General features: G+C 49.0%; 1 protein-coding gene across 17 annotated transcripts in view; it reads left to right on the top strand.

The window, feature by feature from the left end:
- Positions 1-22944, top strand: part of phldb1b (pleckstrin homology-like domain, family B, member 1b) — a 356171-nt gene that overhangs the window by 146349 nt on the left and 186878 nt on the right. For 16 of the 17 annotated variants that reach the window (XM_038779264.1, XM_038779278.1, XM_038779260.1 and 13 more), the window contains exon 5: positions 21310-21432. In XM_038779264.1, coding sequence (XP_038635192.1) covers positions 21310-21432 — 123 coding nt within the window. Of the gene's footprint in view, positions 1-3039; positions 3348-21309; positions 21433-22944 lie in introns of those variants that run through there. The other variant, XM_038779272.1, reaches the window with a different exon arrangement.

The following is a 22944-nucleotide window of genomic DNA, read 5'->3' as shown; positions in this document are numbered from 1 at the left end:
TCCGGCGCCTGTTCGGGGAGGCTGGTACAGGAATCGAACCGTGCTGCCGGCCTGCTTGGTCTGCTTTAAAAGCCAGTGATTTAGCTGAGTGAGCTAAACCAGCCCTGATGGCATTGAGAGTCTGTAAATCTCTAACCCCCACCATCGTCCGACCCACCCCTGACCCACAAGCTTTAACCTTTTGACAAACTCCAAACCTTTCCCAGGAGGGAATGTTGACATTATTCTAAACTGTTGCTTACAGCTGTAATAACTAATCTATCAGTTATTTAGTGATGCTGAACGGTATTAGTATAAATAATTAATCAGCAAATTAATATTTTTAAGTAGCTTACTTGGCATTCTGATGGAATTTCTGTACTTCGATTTTGTTTTCCTCTGCTGTGCTGCTAAGATCTCGGTCAAATGATGACGGACTGTGCCAATTAAAAAGAGGCGGACTTGCATTTATATAGCGCCTTTCACAACATCGGGACTTTCCAAAGCTCTTTCCAGTCAATGAAATATCTTTGAAGTGTTTTAATGGAACGAGTGAGGCAGCCAATCTCGCCACAGCAAGTCCCTACATACAGCTACAAGACGAAGATCTGATCATCTGTTTAATTGCTATTGAGGGACCAATATTGGCCCGGACATAGAAAATTATAGGGAACACCCCTGCTCTTCTTCAAATTAATGTCATGGGATCGCTCATGTCCACCGGGAGAGCTGAGCAGAAGGTGAAATTTGCACTTCCCTTGCGGGAGACTCCGAGCCAAAGAGAGATAAACTTAAAGAATAGATTTAGAGGCTGTTCAGGGATGGTGTTGGGAAGCATCTCACATGTGGAAATCTGGAACATTCTCTCCCCAAAAGTCAAAATTTCCGACTTGAGATTGATTCAGAGTTTTTAAAAAATTTTTTTTTTTCAATTAAGGTTCAGTTTAGCGTGGCCAATCCACCAACCCTGCGCGTCTTTGGGTTGTAGGGGGTGAGACCCACGCAAACACGGGGAGGATGTGCAAACTCCACACAGACAGTGACCCAGGGCCGGGATCGAACCCAGGTCCTCACCACCGTGAGGCAGCAGTGCTAACCACTGCGCCACCGTGCCGCCCTAATATTTGTTGAGTAAGGGTATTAAGTTTACAGCACCAATGTGGGTAGATGCAGTCAAATGGGGATAAACCATGAGCTGGCAGAATGGCAGAACTGGCTGGAGGGGCTGAATGGCTACTTCCTGGTTCTGCAATACCAATGGGCTGATAACACTGAGCATGATTTGCCGCCTGGTTGACAAATGCTGATAGGAGTCGGTGAGTTGGGAATCTCACTCCCTCTCCCCATCAAGAATGACCACGGGCTGGAATCTCCGTTTCAGGGACCATGTTCCCCCGCCGTTGTGAAAACTCTGGTCATTTACGCTAGAAAATCTGAGTCAAAAGGCCACAGATTCACAGCCCTGCAGGCGGCTAGCAGGTAGCTGTGGTGGAGCCCGAGCTCCAGCTGCCAATACGGCCGCGCGCCCGGACTGCCCGCACAATAAAGGCCCGTATGAGCCCCCTCCCCCGCCCTCCGATCGGCCCGCCCCTGACTGTGGCGGCCGCAAACTGAGTCCGCAGCCGCCTCGCGAGTTTCCCGAACGGCAGGATCAGATTAAGAAAACGCAGTCGGGATTCGGCCGGTTGGGTGCGGAGAATGGCAGGGCGGACCTCGAGCAATGGTCGCAGGTGGTTGATACACGGCGCGGCGTACTGGGCCGGAGAATTGGGGAACCGACGCTGGTCCCGATTCCATGCATGAAACTGGATTCTCTGCCCTGGCTCCGGACGCAATTTCGGCGTCGGGGTGCGGGGATCCAGCCCCAGTTTTCTGAGGTCAGAAGAGGGAGGGTGAGGGCAGCACAGTGGCGCAGTGGTTAGCACTGCTGCCTCATGGCGCCGAGGTCCCAGGTTCGCTCCTGGCTCTCGGTCATTGTCCTTGTGGCGTTTGCGCATTCTACCCGTGTTTGCGTGGGTTTCGTCTCCACAACCCAAAGATGTGCAGGGTAGGTAGACTGGTCACGCTAAATTGTCCCTTAATTGGAAAAAATGAATTGGGTACTCTAAATTATTTTTAAAAAGAGGGAGTGAGGAAAAACAAAGCTGTCCATCTTCAGCCAGGATTTGGGCATTTCAGCTACTTTCTGCCTGCCGGCCCTCAGTGAACGGGTGAGATTCTCTCACCCCCCACCCCCCGCAGAATGGGCTGATTCCTCTGCCTATCTTTCGAAGGAAGTCTCCCTCACGTGAGGGATCAGGTTACTCCTTGACAAATGATTACTTTCCTTCAGCGCGGCTCACCACAAACTGGCACAACTTAGACATGTCTAGTCAGTGGACAGGTTACCCTGGAAACACCTTTTTGTTATCTCATTTATTCCGCAAGGATTTAGTGACATTCTTTCAGTGTTTGGAGAGTAGCCAAAGGGTAACCAGAGTTTGGCTCACTGTCCATTTTATCTGTAAGAAGCCTGACAACACCAGGCTAAAGTCCAACACGTTTGTTTCAAACACTAGCTTTCGGAGCACTGCTCCTTCCTCAGGTGAATCTCCACATTATCTGTGTTTGTGTGTGTGTGTGTGTGCTCCCTGGCTCATTGTGCATGTTTATTGGTGTATTCAAACGTCTTATCTCCATTTGTTTCTACCTTGTGTGCGTTTCTCTCTCTCGCTTTACGTGTCTCTCTCTGATCTCTCTTTGTGTGTGTGCTCCTGTTGTGCTTATTTTTTGTGTCTCTCTATCTGTGTGTGTCGGTCTTTGTGTCTAACTGTGTCTGTCACACCTCGTGTGTGCAACACTCCCTCTCGGACTGTGTGTCTCCCATTTCTTTCTGCTTAAGAGAAGCAATTTATTTTTAGTTGGGGTCGGGGGAGGAAGGAGGGAGATAGCTGGAGTGCTTTGGGAGGGGGAGGAGAGCTGGAGGGAGGTCACTGGCAATGAAACGGGATCCTCGCAAAGCCCCATACCAACAGGAGGAATGCTGACTGCTCGGCTGTGGGAAGGCCAACCCCTCGAATAGAATCAGCTGCAACCACCACCCACAATCCCTCCCCTCCCCCCCCCCCCCTTAACTAACACACAATCTCATCCTGTCACAAAGCAGTGTCACTGGAATCACTACTGCTGTCTGCAACAGAGTGACGGGGTTTTGAGGACTTATTATTCAATTCTGAGAGGCGAGGGCGCGGGAAGAGGGGAGGACTCTGGAGGAAGGAACACTGGGATTGATGTGAATTCAGGAGCACATTCACTGACCTTTTTCGGGACTGAGGGCAGCAGAGGGGTTTAACTTGTGCTGTCAGCCCTCCACTGGAAGCGGGAGAAAGGTGAGTGAAAAGTGTGCTGACAGATTTACAAGTCCCCGCGCCTGCCTCTCTTTGTTTCTTTGTATTCTTCCCTGTCTATGTGTGTGTGTGGGGTTTCGCTGTCTTTCTTTGTGTTGGGCACCCTGTCTCCATATTTATTTTGTGTGTTTCTTTCTCACTGCCCTCAGTTTGTGTGTGTGTCTCTCTGACTATACATTTGTGTGCTTCTGTGTGGAGGGGGGGGGGGGACTGTGTACTTATGTCTGTGTATGTGTGTCTCTGTCTCTGTGTCTCTTACAATGTGTGCCTGTCTCTGCCTATGTGTGTGTGTGTGTGGGTGTTTGAGCATGTGTCACTGCCGGTGTGTGTTCCTGTGTGTGTGTGTCTGACTGTGTGCGTATCTCTGTCTGTGTATGTGTCTCTGCCTATGTGTGTGTCATTGTGTGAGTGTGTGTCTCTCTGACTATGTATTTGTGTGCTATGTGTGTGGGGGCGGTCTGTATACTTCTGTCTGTGTGTGTGTGTCTCTGTCTGTGTGTGTGTGGGTGTGTGTTTTTGTGTCTCTTACTGTGTGCGCGTGTCTCTGCCTATGTGTGTGTGTGTGGGGGTGTTTGAGCGTGTGTCACTGCCGGTGTGTGTTCGTGTGTGTGTGTCTGACTGTGTGCGTATCTCTGCCTGTGTCTGTGTAAATGTCTCTGTCTATGTGTGTGTCATTATGTGAGTGTGTGTCTGTGTGTGTGTCTATGTCTGTAAATGTCTGTATGTGCGTGGGTATGTGCCCCTCTCTGTCTCTGCCTTTGTATGTGTCTGTGTGTCTGTCTATGCGTGCATCTATGAGCTTGTGCATTTCTGTCTATGTGTGTGTGTGTGTATGTCTGTACCTCTAACTGTAAGTGTGTCTGAATATGAGTGTTTGAGCACTTATGTGTGTATCTGTGTGTGGGTGTATCTTTGTGTGGGTGTCTATGTTTGTGTGAGTGGTTTGGCAACTCTTTGTGTGCATGTTTCTGTATGTTTGTGTGTGTATCTGTATGTGTGTGTGTATCTGTATGTGTGTGTGTGTATCTGTGTATCTGTATGTGTGTGTGTGTGTGTGTCTGTATGTGTGCGTGTGTTTCTGTATCTTGCTCCTTTCTCTCCATTTTCTTACTTTTCTCTATCCCCCCACTCTCCAATTGACCCCCCCCCCCCCCCCCCCCCCCCACCCCACCCCACCCCACCCCACTCTCCAACCGACCCTATCTCTGGTTTATTTCACTGTTTTCTTCTTCTACTTGTCTCCATCCCCCTGTTTGTGACTCTTTCTATCACCATCTCTCATATCTTTATCTCTCTCTCTCACTTTCTCCATTTATCTCTTTATGGCTTTGTCCCCTTCCTCGTCTCTTTCTCTCTGTGTCTTTTCATTCCTCACACTCCAGTTCTCGATTTAGATCCATGAAAACAGAACATCCCTAAGTGTGCGAAGGAGCTGTTTCCTATTTAGTTTTACGGACTGACGGGACCGAGAGTTTATTTTAGACTTTGATGTGAGAAATGTGATCCTCATGAGCCTGCACAGAGAGGTCCCCCATTCACAGATCAAACAGCAAACGCTCTCAGATCCTCATCAGCCCGAGCTGGATCAATCAAACCAAAACCAAACCAATGAACAAAAGAAACAGATGTTTAAAATTGGTGCTGAATATGTCAGTTTTATCAAATTCCAACTACACTCAAAAGCTTGCGTTATCTCATTTAATTCGCTTTCAACTGTAAAAAGTGTAGTTTTAATGAAAATGAAGATGTGGGTGTAAGTACGTGACGATGTAGAACTCCAATGAGATGATTGAAAGGATTCTGATGATATGGCCCTATCTTTGAGGGATTTTTACAGTGCGACTCTTTCTATGAGATTTGTAGTGCCCTTGTTTCCTTGGCTCCCTATTGTCTAATTTACTTTCTCAATGAAATTGTTAATGTGATTCCCTCTTTCGATGGGATCTTCGTTTTGCGACTGGCTCCACCAATTATATTCCTCCTGCGTGATTCTGTGTGATTCACGGTATGGGTGGGATCGTGGTACTTCTGCTCTTTGAAAAACTGACCAAGGCCTGCTTGGCGGCAGATACGCAGTTTTGCCACTTTCACCGAAAGTCACCGTGTGTGCGGTGACTCATGGCAATCTGTGGTTTTAGGTGGAGATGAGTCTGACTGAGGGAAGGAGCACCCAGCCCAATGATGTCCAAACTCTCACTGGGGAGTGTGGTGGCAGGAACATGGAGAGACAGTAGTCTGATGTCAACAGGGGAATAAATGACAGCTTGAGGAAGGAAACGCTGTGGATAAAGATGTCTTCATAGGAAAGTCCTGCTGTTCGTGAGTGTTCCCGCAAAGCCTCATAGATTGTGAAATCGCAAACGATGAAAATGGTTTTCAGTGGCAGTGAATTAAATAGCTTCCAACACTGGTTTGTGTGGTAACTGTATTGTACAGCGAATTGTGGTACAGGACCTGTACATGACACACGGGCAGCTTCCAAGCAATACAAGACATATTGAACATTTTAAAAAGAGACAATCCTCATTTATGAAGAAAAAAAAATCGCCTCAAAATTGGCAGACAGAAATTTGTGAACTACTGCAGCTCTGGACGAGAGATTTGCAGGTTAATCTCTCCATTCAGGCAGCAACCATTCGGGGCATCACTTCCCACCCCTGTAGGAAAGGTGCTCAGAAACAGAATGAAATGTCCGCAGGCCAGGACTAATGGACGGAATCCTCAGACTTCTCCTCAGAGAAAGAAAATGTTCGCAGATAAGCGAACGTTGCTCACGGTGTGTACACGGTGTGGTGTACACGGTATGGGCGAATATGTGAACTAAGGAAGTGGGGAAAGGCGGAACTTTGCTTTATAGATGGCCATGGAGCGGATTCCTAATTCTTGCCAGCACTGGTGGACCATATGGAAACAACGTGAACTCCACATTTCCAATAAAGGTCGTGCCCCACCTCATTCCAAGACCCAGACTGGAGTTTTGTTTTATTAATTTGAGGGATATAGGCATGGCTGGCTGGGCCATCCTTCATTGCCCATCTCAAATTGCCCCTCGAAGGTGGTGGGTGAGCTGCTTTCTTGAACCGTTGCAGTTCATGTGGTGTAGGCACACCCACTGTGCTGTTAGGGAGGGAGTTCCAGGATTTTGACCCAGTGACAGTGAAGGAAAGGCCGATACATTTCCAAGTCAGGGTGGTCAGTGACTTGGAGGGGAACCTCCAGGTGATGGGGTTCCCGGGTATCTGCTGCTTTTGTCCTTCTAGATGGTCGTGGGTTTGGAAGGTGCTGACTGAGGAACCTTGGTGAGTTGTTGCAGTGCATCTTGGAGATGGTCCACACAGTCAACAACTTCTGCCTTCACCTTTGCTGATGAGTGAGAGTGGGCTGTTGAGTTGGTTATTGGCCAGATTGGATGTCCCTTGCTCCTGATGAACAATGCAACCAAGGAAAACAAGCTGGCTTTTCAATTGATCAAAAAGTTCCTCGGACAAACCCTTTGGAAGCTGGTAAGTGTGGTGAAATGGGTTGGAGCAGGTCATGGAGATATGGACTACTCTCCCACAGTGAGACTCCAACATCAAATCAGATCTTTGCTCCACTCTGGCCTCTGACGTTTATCTGCTGCCAAACTCCAAACTGCCCCCAGGATTCCCTGTGCTTGTATTGGAGTTTCTGAGTTCAGATCTTCAAATCTCCCCACCATTAGGACCCCTGTGTAATGTAATTAGAATTTGCTGTGAGTGGGAGTCCAGACGATGGTTGAAATAGAATATAGAACATACAGTGCAGAAGGAGGCCATTCGGCCCATCGAGTCTGCACCGACCCACTTAAGCCCTCACTTCCACCCTATCCCCATAACCCAATTAACCCTCCTAGCCTTGACAAATGTCTTCTTTCAGCTGTCCATTCACAGCTCTGTTGCTGAAGCCTTTCAATTCAATGTTTTTTAATTTCTAAAAAAGCATCTTCAGAAATCCTTTGTCATGAAGTCACGTTAGTTAACCAGTTGGTTTTTTATCGGTCGAGATGAAGCATCCTGCACGATTCACGTCTGATTAAGGCTCCAGTTCCCCAGGGGAGGTCAGAAGGTCTCAGAGTGATAAGAATCCCACTCCTCTTAATGCCAGTTCACTTCCGCTAATCTCCACTATCTCAGTCAGTGATCACTACACAGCTCAGAGTGCCTGGGGTTTTCACACAAATCTCAGCTGTAACCATAGGTCGATTGACACTCCTTCTGAAGGATTGGGAGAATAGATTGTCAATTTTACGGATATCTATGCATCCATTTTATTTATTTTTTATAATTGTCATATCCCATCCATTAATAATGAGCCACATGGAGCAGGAATGACCTCAGGTTTGACGCCTGTCCTGGGTTTGTTGATATGAATGGTTGTTGTGCCAAAATTGGACTTATTGTCCCCACAACTGAACATTGTTCAATGACTTCTACTGGAAAATATGTGTGTGCATGTACATGCCTGTTTACATGTGGTACTTGTACATACCTGTTTTCATGTGAATGTACATACTTGTTCACATGTGGTTACATGTATATACATGACGGGGCTGGTTTAGCTCACCAGGCTAAATAGCTGGCTTTTAAAGCAGGCCAGCAGCACGGTTCGATTCCCGTACCAGCCTCCCCGAACAGGCGCCGGAATGTGGCGACTAGGGGCTTTTCACAGTAACTTCATTGAAGCCTACTCGTGACAATAAGTGATTTTCATTTTAATTTTTCATTTTCATGTTCACATGAATGAAATGGAAATCGCTTTTTGTCACAAGTAGGCTTCAAATGAAGTTACTGTGAAAAGCCCCTAGTTGCCACATTCCGGCACCTGTTCGGGGAGGCTGGTACGGGAATTGAACCGTGCTGCTGGCCTGCCTGGGTCTTCTTTCAAAGCCAGCGATTTAGCGCTGTGCTAAACAGCCCCAGTACACATCTGATCACATGTGCATGTACACACCTGTTTGCATGTGGTTACATGTGTATATACCTGTTCATATGTGTGAAAGTACACATCTGATCACATGTGCATGTACACACCTGTTTATGTGTGCATGTACATACCTGTTCACATGTGGTTACATGGATATACCTGTTCGCACATGTGAAGGTACAGATTTGGTCTTGTACACACCTGTTCACACGTGTGCATGCACATGTTGGTTCATGTGTGGGCACATGCATGTGCCTATTCACGTGTGGGCATGTGCCTGTTCATGTGAGTGTGGGTACATGTACGTGCCTGTTCACATGCGTGTGGGCGCACGTACGTGCCGGTTTGTGCGACTAGGGACAAGCTTAACTTCCTTGTGGCGTCTTTCATGGTCAAATAACCTGAAACGTCAAACAGTATAATTTAAGATCTGATCAAATGCAGAAAGCTTTCTTCCTTTGGGACTCGTATGTTACTAGAATAACAAACAAAATATTAAGCATCTTGTCAGGTCTGTGTTCAGAACTCAAAGTGAATCATTTCAGAACCCAAACAGGAAACTGGAATCCAGCGTGCAAAGCTCAGAAATGTACCAGCCTAGGACACCTCGAGTTGCACTTAATCCCTTCCCAGTGGAAAACTGGAATGAGAATTTTCTTTTCCATTTATGGAATGTTAAACCTTTTTTGGGGAATTCATTCCTGGGATGTGGGCATTGCCCATCCCGAGTTTCCCTTGAGAAAATGGTGGCGTGCCACTGCCGTGAACCAATGCAGTCCCAGGTTTGTTCTGGTTTGATTCAGAGTAATGGCTGGCTAGCCTGTTTCATAGGGCAAAGGAAACCAGCTTGCATTTATATAACACCTTTCGCAACCTCAATGCGCCAAAGCACTTTACACTTCTGTATACTTTGTTGGAAAGCAGGAAACACAGCAGTCACTTAGTGTACATCAGGACCCTACCAGCAGGCATGATGGTGTGGGAATTGACAAAGGGACAGACCAGGTGGACACAGCAGATTTCCTGCCTTGTTGAACCAGCTGTGTTTATTCTGACAAACCAGAAGTTTAATGGTCATTCGCTATTGAGACCGTGATCTTTATTTCCTGCAGTGTTCAATGGTTTAATTGTTCTGTGCTCATTTATGTTAGTCTGATCTGTGCCCATTGTGCTTGACTGATTAAGGCTGGGTGTTGATTCAGAGTTAAAGTAAATAGAAAGACCTAGAAGCTGAACTGAAAGTCTGAGTGCAGAGATTTTGAGGCGGCAAGGTGGCACAGTGGTTTGCACTTAACCAGAGCCAGGGACCCGGGTTCAATTCCGGCTTTGGGTGGCTATGTGGAGTTTGCACGTTCTCCCGGTGTCTGCGTGGGTTTCCTCCCACAGTCCAGTGATGTGCAGGTTGGGTGGATTGGCGATGCTAAATTGTCCTTTAGTGTCCAAATATGTGCAGGTTAGGAGGGTTATGGGGTTAGGGTGAGGGAGTGGTCCTGGGTAGGGTGCTCTTTCAGAGGGTCGGTGCAGACTCAATGTGCCAAATGGCCTCCTTCTGCACTATAGGAATTGTATGGTTCTAACTGAAGTCTTGTGAATGCAGAGATTTTGTATTTAAAAGGGTTCTAATTAAATCTGTTGTATACTTCACAACCAGTGTAAACTCTGCATTGTTCTTCGGTAAATCTGATGTTTTTAAGTAGCACATTCAATTGAGGTGAGATTGACTGTGAACTGAGCATCCAACACCAAATTCTCTCCATCACCAAAACCACCCATGTGATGTCACTGGGCCCCAGTCCTGCCTCAATCTATCCACCCCGTGAATCCTCATCCATGCTTTTGTTACCGCTAGACTCCATTCTTCCGAAGCTCTCACCTGGATGGCCTCCCATCCTACGTAACTGTGTACGGTGTAGGTATGTTGGTATCAGAATTCCTCTGCAGGCATCTTTTTAAAATATAAATTTAGAGTACGCAATTCATTTCATCAATGGGTGCAGGGTAGGGTGGATTGGTCACGCTAAATTGCCCCTTAATTGGAAAAAATGGATTGGGTACTCTAAATTTATAAAAAAAAGAAAAAAAAGTTGGAAAACATCCGTCGTCAAGTTTTCAATCCCCTCCATGTGGTCTTAGCCCTCCCTCTCTCTGTAACCTCCTTCGGCCCCACAACCCTCCAGGATCACTGCACTCGTCAAATTTTGGCTTTATGAGCACCCCCAAGCTCCAAGCTGTGGAATTCCCTCCCTAAATCTCTCAAGCTCCCTTGTCTTACGATTCCCAAAGATTCACCACCTTTTGCTTAAAATCTAGCTCTTTGTCCTGTCTTAGTATCGATGATGTAGGTATGTCGATCAGTGTCAGATTCCGGTTGATAACAGCCAAGCAGTTTGGGGTGTTTCACTGGATTAAAGGTGCTATCTAAATGCAAGGAAGGGAAGTGTCTGAGATGGACCAGGTGAAAGTGATGGACGGGTGGAAACTGGAAGCAAAGTTGATGAATTTTTCCGGGTCCGGACGAGAACATGAAGCCGCACCAAAATAGTCATCAATGTATCGGTAAAGGAGTTGTGGGAGGGGAGCCGGGTAGGCCTGGAACAAGAAATGTTCCACATACTCCATAAAAAGGCAAGCGTAGCTAGGACTCATGGGGGGTACCCATTGCTACACCTTTGATTTTGAGAAAATGGGAGGAGTTAAAGGAGAAGTTGTTGAGAGGTAGAACAAGTTCAGCCAGGCGAAGGAGTGTGGTGGTGGATGGGAATTGTCCGGGCCTCTTTTCGAGAAAGAAGAGAAGAGCTCTCAGGCCATCCTGGTGTGGGATGGAGAGATTGCACATCCAGTCGAGTTCAATATCTGGTTTAACTTCTAAGTTTCTGGTTCAGTTTCTGGCCAATGGTAACCCCCAGGATGTTGATAGTAGTGGGGATTTCCGTGATGGCAATGCCATTGAATGTCAAGGGGGGGATGGTTAGATTCTCTCTCTCGTTGGAGATGGTCATTGCCTGGCACTTGTTGCCCAGGTCTTGTTGCATTTGGACATGAACTGCTTCAGTATCTGAGGATTTGTGAATGGTGTTGAACATTGTGCAGTCATCAGCGATCATCCTCACTTATTACCTTATGATGGAAGGAAGGTCATTGATGAAGCATCTGAAGATGGTTGGGCCTAGGAACATTCCCTTGAGTTATATAAAGAAATTCCCTGAGTAATATTTAAGCAACATTTAAGAGGAGAAAAAATCTATACATCACAGATAGAGACAAGTTGTATTGAGGGATGAACATTTCATTCATTACTCATTGATCTTGTACAACTCGTAAAGCCACAAAGGTAAAGCAACCAGGCAAGCTGACCATCGAGGGCCAGGTTAGCCCTCACCAGAACAGACATGCTGGATAAATACTTCGGTAAAACTTCACCAATATATTTGAGAGAAGGAGCTGGAGAACAAGAAGGTACGGCCTCAATCATGAACAAAGGTACTTATTTCAATGAGTGAAAGAGAGGGACAGGAAAAGAGATTTGTTTGAAGGAAGTGTCTGTATATATTGTGACCCAGCCACAAGTGCTTAACTGAGCAATCTCCACCACAACAACCTGCCATAAGGTCTTAACAGAGGAGCTGGAAGGTAGCGAGGGGTTCATTGTGTGAGGGGCTGAGTGAACTGAAGACTCCAGTGCGTGGGATGAAGAGTTGACAATGCCCACAGGAGACTAGCGAAATGGAGAGATGCTTTTAATTTATTATTTCGTGCTGTGTGGGCATCACTGGCATATTTGTTGCCCACCCCAATTTTGTCCTTGAACTGAGTTGCTTCCTGGGCCATTTCAGAGGCAGTTAAGAGTCGACCACATTGCTGTGGGTCTGGAGTCACGTGTAGGCCAGACCGGGTAAGGACGGCAGATTTCCTTCCCTTACGGACATTAATTAGTGAACCAGCAGCTTTTTGCAACAAGCAACGATAGTTTCATGGTCGCCATTACTGAGGCTGGCTTTACATTCCAGATTCGTTAGCTGTCTTTAAATTCCACCAGCTGGCTTGGTGGAATTTGAACCCATGTCCCCAGGATTACTGCTGCAGTGAATACATCACCGTGTCCCCCAGTTTGGGAGGTTGTGGAGCTGGAGGCGGTTACAGGGAGGAATATGGCCATGGAGGAATTTTAAACTGAAGGATGATTGGGGGATCGGAATCCAGTGTGGGTCACCGAGCTCAGGGATAACGTGCGAGCAGCTCTTGGCAACGGGCAGCAGAGGTTTGGACGAGCTGAAGTTTACGGAGGTTGGAGAGTGGGAGGTTGGCCAGGAGAACGCTGGTAAATATAGACTTTGCGGCATATGTTCAGCCCAAGGCTGCAGAGATGCAGTAAAACGTTCTCTCTCTAACACTGATCTTCTGAGTCAGTTTTACCAATGTGTTCTGTAAATGGCGACCCAGACAAACTATTTTGAAGTGAAATAATCTGTTTATAATATTGAAGAATACACCAATTGGCTCACACATTAAGCCGCAGGGTGAGGCTTGAATGGGTCCAGAAGGAAGTGGAAGACAGCAGACCATAGATGAGGAAAAGAGACAACCAAAAAAGACAGACTGGTATTTCTGTGCCTTTCATGACCTCAAGTCATTCCGAAGAACTTCACATTCCATGTGTTCGTTGGGACACACTGAAATTGTAAAGGTATGTGTGATACCTGAGTGATTGCCGACAATCGAGTTTGAACAGCTTTCACTGGACAGGCCCTGTTTTCACTGGACAGGCCCTGTTTTCACTGGACAGGCCCGGCTTTCACTGGACAGGCCCGGTTTCACTGGACAGGCCTGGCTTTCACTGGACAGGCCCGGCTTTCACTGGACAGGCCCGGCTTTCACTGGACAGGCCCTGCTTTCACTGGACAGGCCCGGCTTTCACTGGACAGGCCTGGCTTTCACTGGACAGGCCCTGCTTTCACTGGACAGGCGCTGCTTTCACTGGACAGGCCTGGCTTTCACTGGACAGGCCCGGCTTTCACTGGACAGGCCCGGCTTTCACTGGACAGGCCCGGCTTTCACTGGACAGGCCCGGCTTTCACTGGACAGGCCCGGCTTTCACTGGACAGGCCCGGCTTTCACTGGACAGGCCCGGCTTTTACTGGACAGGCCCGGCTTTTACTGGACAGGCCCGGCTTTCACTGGACAGGCCCGGCTTTCACTGGACAGGCACTGCTTTCACTGGACAGGCCCGGCTTTCACTAGGCAGGCCCTGCTTTCACTGGAGAGGCGCTGCTTTCACTGGACAGACTCTGCTTTCACTGGACAGGCCCGGCTTTCACTGGGCAGGCCCTGCTTTCACTGGACAGGCGCTGCTTTCACTGGACAGACTCTGCTTTCACTGGACAGGCCCGGCTTTCACTGGACAGACTCTGCTTTCACTGGACAGGCCCGGCTTTCACTGGACAGACTCTGCTTTCACTGGACAGGCGCTGCTTTCACTGGACAGGCGCTGCTTTCACTGGACAGGCCCGGCTTTCACTGGACAGGCCCGGCTTTCACTGGACAGGGCCGGCTTTCACTGGATAGGCCCTGCTTTCACTGGACAGGGCCGGCTTTCACTGACAGGCCCTGCTTTCACTGGACAGGCGCTGCTTTCACTGGACAGGCCCTGCTTTCACTGGACAGGCCCGGCTTTTACTGGACAGGCCCGGCTTTTACTGGACAGGCCCGGCTTTCACTGGACAGGCCCTGCTTTCACTGGACAGGCCCGCCTTTTACTGGACAGGCCCCACTTATTTCTACACTTGCGCCTTCTGTATCCTTTTCTACCACAGGCCAAACTCACAACTTCTTTAAATCGGCACTTCTCGGAGAGACTCCCCCCTCCACATCTATAGCACTCTTTACTACTCCTGGGTTGCTGACTGAATCTTCTATATCTCTGCATTCTCTCGCTTGCTGCATTTCTCTGCTCATTAAACCCTCTGCCCTCCATCCTGGGGCCACTGCCGCTAGCGGCTTCTTTCCAGACTTTGTTGCCAGCGCGCTTTGAAGACTTTGTTGCCAGCGCACTTTGAAGACTTTGTTGCCAGCGTGCTTTGAAGCACTCGGATGCCTTTTTTGTGCTTTCTAAAGCTAGAGCAACCTCCAGGGCCTTCTTCCAAATTATCGCAGGCTCTGCCAACAGTTTCTTCTGTATCGCAGTGTTATTCACCCCACACACTATACGATCTCTTATCATGTCATTCAGGGGCAGGTCCATATTCACGGTGCTCTGCTATTTGCCATAATCTAGCTACAAAAGCTCCTGTCACTTCTCTACGAGCTCTTGTGGTCGAATTAGATCTGTACCGTGTCATAATTATCGAGGGCCGCTGATGGTAATGGTCGTTCACAAAATTTACTGACTGTATGATTTCTCAATCGGCAGGATCCTCTGCTCCTCCGGCAGCGCACCCACGGCCCACGGGTTTCCCGACGGTGTGGGGTGGCCACAATGGGGGATCCCATTGGCCGGCTGCCTGGACGGAGGCTCCTCCGGCTGGCGAGAGTGTGCTGCTCAGGAAAATGTGGCTGGCAGTCCACAGAATCCTGCACTTTCAATCAGGGGCATCGGGACTGTCGAACGCTGGATTAAATTAGAAATTTGGGCTCCACAGGGTGTGAGTAGTCCGGTCTCTCTCTCTCTCTCTCCCCCCCCCCCCCCCCCCCCCCCCCCCCCCACACAACTATTTTGTTTGCCTGGAAAAAGTAGTGTAGATATTAAACATATTGAGCCCAATCTTTGGAGTTTTTGCCTTAAAGTGGCATTTAACAAAATATAAGTTTAGAGTACCCAATGTGTTTTTTCCAAGGGACAATTTAGCGTGGCCAATCCACCTCCCCTGGACATCTTTGGGCTGTGGGGGTGAAACCCACGCAGAGAAAGGAGAAACTCGACATGGACAGTGACTGGGGGCCGCGAGACGTTGTGATGTAAATCCCACTCATTGTCGGCGGGATCACTTTTAGGAAAATCTGCATATTAGAGCGAGACAGGTAGTCTGACTTTAATCTGCAGTTTCTCAGTGCACGAAACAGGGCAATGAGTGGCCTCGGCCACTCCGGGATCGAACCCGTGTCCTCAGCACCGTAGACAGCAGTGCTAACCACTGCGCCACCGTGCCCCCGCTATAAAGAGCCATTTTTTTGATTCACTGACTGTAGACTGGATTAACGTGAATTAGTTGAAACAAGGGGCAGGATCAAAGTCCCATAGCGAGCTTGCTTAGCCACATGTTTCCCAGAGCTCACAGCGCTGAGAAACACAACGCACCCCGGTGAGATAGGGCGCCTCAGCGGGGAACGTGCAGCCGAGGCCACTCATTGCCCTGTTTCGCACACTGAGGAGCTCCGGAAACTGCAGATTAAAGTCAGACTACCTGTCTCGCTCTAATATGCAGATTTGCCTAAAAGTGATCCCGCCCACAATGGGTGGGATTTACATCACAACGTCTCGCGTTAGATCGCATGAGATGTTGCGAGCGAGTAGATCCCAGGAGCGGGATCTCCTGGCTCCTATTGGCCACGCTGTGCCGTGGCGAGCTGCTTTTCAGGGGCAGCGTGGCCGATTGATCGCGCCCAAGATCTGTTTCCTGTTGTGCGTGCAGATTCGAAGGAACGTCCGATGATCCTCATCGCCACTGTGATATCTACATGATTGGCGGCCACCAGGTTTGAAAAACAACAATCTATTCAGTAGAAACCTCTGACTATAAACGGAGCGCTCGGATGTGTGACCGACCCCCTCCAGCTCCAGGATCGAGTCTGCCCAGGAGCGCCCGCCCGCGCTCAGCCCAGGAATCCGCACTCCTTCAGGGGGCCCACTACCACAGGGTAAATGCAAATTCTTCTTTTCAGAAGCAAATTTATTCTCAGGAAGGATTGTCTGCCTCAGCAGGATTTATCAGCACAAGGCGTTGAAGTTGAGATGAGAATGAGGTTACATGTGCACATTCTCTGAAAGATTTCAGCATTATGCTCTGGTATAATTGTCAAAACCAACTCGACCGTTCAAAATCGGTTGAAAACTTGTGTCTGGTTATTGCTCAGGAGATGAACCTTCATTAATCCGAGGCTGGCTGGGACTTTGAACAAATCGGAGTTGACTTATATTTAACGTAAACACAGCTGATTCCAAACTTTGATCTTCGGGACGCTTCCTCTACACCCCCCCACGCCACACCCCTTCAAATCTGGCCAAGGCCTCAACAACCACAAATATGAGTCTTGTCTGAATGCAGGGATCTTTGAAGGAAGCCGGTGTTTATGAAAAAGCCTTTCATTTATAAGGAGGGAGAAAAGAATTTGTATTCATTTAGTCTTCTGACTTGGGGGGGGGGGGGGTGGGGGATCATGGAGTGCTTCACTGACAAGAATGACTTTGAAATGCTGTCAGGCTATTTTTAAGTTGTCAGACACGTGGCAGCCATTTTGCGCACAGCAAGATTTCGCTCAGCTGGCCGTGACGTGACTGGTTCCTTACACTGTGTTATTTAAGCAGTGGTGCTGGATAAGGAAGAAAATATTCAGTTGGAGAGCAAGTGCTATGTTTAAAAAAAAAAAAAATTACCTCACAAAAGCTAATAGACCCAGTCGGGAAATCAGAGGCCGAAATTCCGGAATTCTCCGGTGCTTGAGATTGACTTTACCCACTGGCAGCACACCCCCACCCGTGGGTTTCCCAGGCTGAATGGGGAGGTTACAATGGGCAATCCCATTGACAAGCAGGGGGAAGTTCGAATTCCCCCGCCAGCGAATGGCGCGCGGCCGCCTCACACACGACTGGAGGGGGCGGGGAAACAGCGCCCAGTGGGTGATGGGAATATGGGACTCGCTTGCGCAGGCAGTGGTTGAGGTGAACAGTGTCGATACATTTAGATACACGCGTGAGCGAGAATGGAGTAGGATGTGTGGATTGCGTGAGCTGGAGCTGGATAGTTTGGAACATAAGCACAGGCTTGGACAAGTTGGACTGATCGCCCTGCGGGTTCTGTGTGGCAAGTTCTGCAGCATTAAATAAACTGAAAATACAAACCAACACTATTTCAACACCCCAGAAACTTTACGTTCGACCAGACGCCACTAGATTTGAAAACTTTTTTTTTCACTCTTTTTGGTTGTCTTTTCAGCATTACAACAAGTGTTGACACCGGCGTCAGAACCGGCGCAAGCAACGGCGTCAGAACTGGCGCAAGCAACGGCGTCAGAACTGGCGCAAGCAACGGCATCAGAACTGGCGCAAGCAACGGCGTCGTCAACAGGCCATCCAGGCCCAGTCATTCTTCCCTTCCTCAGGGGTCATAATGGCGGCCGAGTACTGTGCGCTGCTCTGGCGCCGAAAGCAGGCAGGGGTCCGTGCATGCGCGCCACGGGTGGCGCGGGACCGCGCATGCATGCCTCAGCCAGCATCGGTCCGCGCATGCGCGCCACGGCCGTTTCCGCGCCGACCCTCGGGCAACATGGCGGAGCCCTACAGGGGCCCGGCGCGGAGGAACATAGGCCCCTCCTGGAATGAACGTGCCCGCCTATCGGTAGCCCGCGATCGCGGACCTGGCAACCGTGGAGGCTCCCCTCGCCACCTCGCTAGCTCGGCCCCCGCAGCCAGAACACTGCGGTCTCGCTGGGTAGGACCATATGTAAACCATGCCGGCGGGGCTTGGCGGAACTCGACGAGCACTCGACCCGTCGAGCGCGGAGAAGCGCCACAGGGGCCGCTGTCAACGGCCCCTAACCAGCGCCACGGCGATCCGATTGCCGCCGATTCTCCGGTCACCAGAGAATCGGTGGCTCAGCGTCGGAGCAGCGTGGCGGGATTCGCACGCCCCCTCCGGCGATTCTCCGACCCGCCGCGGGCTCAGAGAATCCCAGCCCAAGGATTTAGATTTTAGAGGATTGGATGGTGCAGTGGAGGACACACACAATTCAATCATCTCTACCTTTCGATTCAGCCCAAGCTATGGATTGATCCTCTCCACGTTCTGCTGTTCAGGCTTCCTCTCAGTAACGGAGACTTAGCAAAGCCTCAGATTGTTTTGGAGTGGATTTGGGACACTGAGCAATAAACTACCCGGGACCGGCGACATGGTGGTGCAGTGGTTAGCATCGCTGCCTCACGGCGCCGAGGTCCCGGGTCATATCCGTGTGGAGTTTGCACATTCTCCCCGTGTCTGCGTGGGTCTCACCCCCCCCAACCCAAAAGATGTGCAGGGTAGGTGGATTGGCCTCGCTAAATTGCCCCTTAACTGGAAAAAATAATTGGGTACTCTAAATTTATTTTTAAAACCTATCCGAGACCTACCCCGAGAGTTGCCCTGAGGTTACACACACTTTATTTGTGCAGGTTGCCAATCTCTAATGTCCCCGACAAGGTGACGGTGGCTTTCTATCATCTAAATGACCAGTCGCGTTACTTTCGAGGGGGAGTTAATAGTCAATTACATTGGGAATGAAATCTCCGTTCCGTCACTGTCACTGGAACTCCCTCCCTAACAGCACTGTGGGTGTACATACACCACTGCAACTGTAGCGGTTTCAACTACTGTGTGTCGACCGATTCACCTAAATCAAATGAATCCAGGGAGAAAGTTAAAGAGACAGCTCCTTAAAGGGATTCAACCTTCAACAAAAACAAATCACAAACTTAAAACACCAAACGAAAACGCGATGAAAAGCTGGACGGTTGCAGTGGACTGCAGTGGCTTCCGGAAGGTGGCTCACCACCACCTTCTCGAGGGCAATTAGGGATGGGCACTAAAAGCTGGCCTAGCCGGCTTTGTTCACACCCCAGAGAACACATGTGAAAAAGTAGAGGCCAGGCAGGATCTGAGTGGCAGATTTCCATCTCCGAAGGGCATTATTCTTCCCACAGTTCCGTGGTGTCGGCTTTTCAATTTCCAAACAAATCCCCTTGTTTGTAATCTGTGTGATGGCTCAGAGATTTCTGCATTCACAAACATGTTCCATTGGTGTGTGTCTGCGGAGAGAGAGATTTGCATTTTACATAGAATTTACAGTGCAGAATGAGGCCATTCGGCCCATCGAGTCTGCACCGGCTCCTGGAAAGAGCACCCCACCCAAGGTTAACACCTCCACCCTAACCCCATAACCCAGTAACCCCACGCAACACCAACGGCAATCTTGGACACTAAGGGCAATTTAGCATGGCCAATCCACCTAACCTGCACATCTTTGGACTGTGGGAGGAAACCGGAGCACCCGGAGGAAACCCACGCACACACGGGGAGGATGTGCAGACTCCGCACAGACAGTGACCCAAGCCGGAATCGAACCTGGGACCCTGGTGCTGTGAAGCCATTGTGCTATCCACAATGCTACCGTGAAGCAAGGACCGAGTGCTTGATTGCAACAAAGCAATGGGTCAAAATGATATAGATCTGCGACTCCCGCTTCAGGCTTTTCCAAAAATTAATCTGATGCTGCCACAAAGTGTTTGGTGGGCGGTGTCACTCTTCCGTGTAAGATGTGAAGTGTTGGAGGAAACTGCTGAGAAACTTTAACTTTTTATTTTCGATCACGCTTGGCACTTCCTAAAATAAAAACCGTCAGAGTTTTCAGTCTCTCCTTTTTAAAAAAAAAAAATATTTTTATTCAAATAAGTGCTGTCACCGTTCATAAGGATGCATACAGAACATGAATGTGTTTAACTCGCACGATGTTTTATTGTCAAACGCGTGGAAAGGCAGCTAAGAGAAATGAATATATATACAGATAAAGTTACTTGGGAGCTCCATGCGACTGTCCTGTTGTACAACCTATCACCAGCTGCCTGGTGTCCCACGACACATGACCAAGGTCTGACGCCACCAACTGGCTGGAGGTTGCATCACAAATCATATACAGTATCATTCACCATCATATCTCCACAATAAGGAACATACATAACAACATATCAATCAATAATAAAATAAACAAAGTACAAATCTCCTAATTTGAGATTTTGTTCTCTTATTTCTATTCAAGCATTCCCTTTTTTTCCTCCGCCCTTATCCCATGTCTCCCAACCCCCTCACTTTACCCACTGGCAACAAAATAGATCAGTAAAGAGAGACCAGAACATCTTCCATCTCGTCCAGAATTCCCCACCTGAGCCACCAAGGGCAAACTTGATTTTTTTCCTCTCCTAACTGTAATTGCCAGCATGCACACGGCCTCAAAATATGGAAATAAATTGGAAGCAGCCACAGCAACAGCCTGGGACAAAGGGTGTGAATTGCTACATTGTCTGGTTTGCTGGGTGAATGTTGTATTCGATGGTCCGGGGAAGGAGAAACGGGAAATGGTAACTTTCAGGGACAAGCAAATCACTGCAACAAGTTAATTCTTGACTATCGTTATCATCCATGTTTCGTTTCAACATCTGACAACTTCTGATATTTGCTCCCATTAAAATGGAAACAGTGACTGCCCCCCTGATATTCCCCTATAAACATAGAAACATAGAAAATAGGTGTAGGAGTAGGCCATTCGGCCCTTCGAGCCTGCACCACCATTCAATATGATCATGGCTGATCATGCAAATTCAGTATCCCACTCCCGCTTTCTCTCCATAGCCCTTGATTCCCTTTAGCCACAAGGGCCACGTCCAGCTCCCTCTTGGATATATCCAACAAACTGGTCCCAACAGTGGTAGGGAATTCCACAAGTTCACAACTCCCTGAGAGAAGAAGTTCTCTCTCGTCTCAGTCATGAATTGCTTATCCATTATTCCTAGGCTGTGATGCCTCGTTCTGGTCGCCCAACATCGGGAACATTCTTCCCACATCTAGCCTGTCCAGTCCACTGCCGTGTCCCTGATATTCCCAATAAACCCGGACCTCTCCTGCAGTAAGATTAGAGGCAGTGTATTTGTATCTTTCATTTTGTTGTGATGTTGGATGTTTAGGATGATCAGTTCAGTTAATTGTCTGCTGAGCCCAGCCTGGAACTTACTTTGATGTCTCTCCTCATTGCTCTTTCTCTACAGGGTGCATGCTATGTTTTGGCCAGTCAACATTCTTCCGCTTTAACCATCCGGCAGAGGCCTTCAGAATGAAGAGTATGATGTCCGGGAACAGAAACACCCCAATGTCCTACTGTCATTCCTCAGGTACGGCTTCCCAGACTGACCTCGTTGTACATTAACAGGGTGATATTTGGATAGGCCAATAGATGGCGGGATGTTTTATTTCAGTTACTGGCAGGTTGAGCAGAAGGCACTGTGGGGGCGATTCTCCAATATGGAGCCCAAGTGTTTGCGCCGTTGTGAACGCCGTCGCGTTTCACGACTGTGCGAACCGGGCCCGGGTACGACTGATTCTGGCCCCCACTGGAGCAGTTCACGCCACTCCAGCCTCCTTTAGCAGCGCCAAATGGGCATCGCGCCAACTTGCGCATGCGCGGGGGCTTCATCTGCGCGCCGGCCCCGACTCAACATGGAGTCGGTATTCAGGGGCCGGCTGCCCCAGAAAGTAGGTCCGGGGGGGGGGGGGGGAGTGGCCGGCTCGCCAGTTGGTGTGTCCCAATAGCGAGCCAGACACCATCGGAGGCCCCCACCCCCCCCCTCCCCCCCCCGCCCCGGACCATTCGCGCAGAGTTCCTGCCGGCAGAAACCAGGGGTGAACGGTGCCGGCGGGAGTCTGTCGTATCAGCGCGGCCGCTCAGCCCATCCGGGCCGGAGAATTGGCGGCCCCTCCGATTCCAGCGGCCCGTGAACTGCGGCGCGCCAAACGCACCGGCGCAAATGGCACCGATTCTCCGCACCTCGGAGAATCGTGCGCCAGCGCCGGGGTGGCGTGGCGCAGTTGCGCCGATTCTCTGGCCCGGCGCAGGGCTCGGAGAATTGCCCCCTGTGTATTTGGAATAGTGTGTGCACCTGATCAGGAGAGATGGAGTGGGCTGGAGTTTTTAAAAATTTACACACAGGATGTGGACATGACTGGCAAAGCCAGCATTTATTACCCATTCCAAATCACCCTTTTGGAAGATGCATTCTCTGTTTAAAAACATTTTTAAGTACCCAATTCCTTTTTTTCTCCAGTTAATTTTTTACAATTTAGCCTGGCCAATCCACCTACCCTGCACATCTTTTTGGGTTATGGGGGTGAGACCCACGCAGACTCGGGGAGAATGTGCAAACTCGGGGTGACATGGCGGCGCATTGGTTAGCACTGCTGCCTACGGCGCTGAGGATCTGGGTTTGAATCCCGGCCCTGGGTCACTCTCTGTGTGGACTTTGCACATTCTCCCCGTGTCTGCGTGGGTCTCACCCCACAACCCAAAGGTGCGCAGGTTAGGTGGATTGGCCGCGCTAAATTGGCTCTTAATCGGAATAAAATAATTGGGCGCTCTAAATTTATGAAAGAAATGTGTTCAAACGCCAATGTGGGGCTCAAGTGGCAGTTTGAGAATTAGGAATTCAACAACCAATCTTGAAATAAGTTGTTGGTACCAGTCTGAGGAATTATTAAACTGTCGGACTGTCAGAAAAACCCAGCTGATTATTCATGTCCTTCATTAAGGAAACCTGCCATTCTGACCCGGTCTGAACTATATATAGCCTAATTATATAAAGAGGCATTGAAGGAGAAGCTGAATAAGCACATGAAGGAGAAAGGAATAA

Source organism: Scyliorhinus canicula, chromosome 19 (assembly GCF_902713615.1).
Source record: "Scyliorhinus canicula chromosome 19, sScyCan1.1, whole genome shotgun sequence".
NCBI classification, from domain to species: Eukaryota; Metazoa; Chordata; class Chondrichthyes; order Carcharhiniformes; family Scyliorhinidae; genus Scyliorhinus; species Scyliorhinus canicula.
The sequence above is the reverse complement of the archived record's forward strand: the minus strand, read 5'-3'. Positions and strand labels throughout refer to the sequence as shown.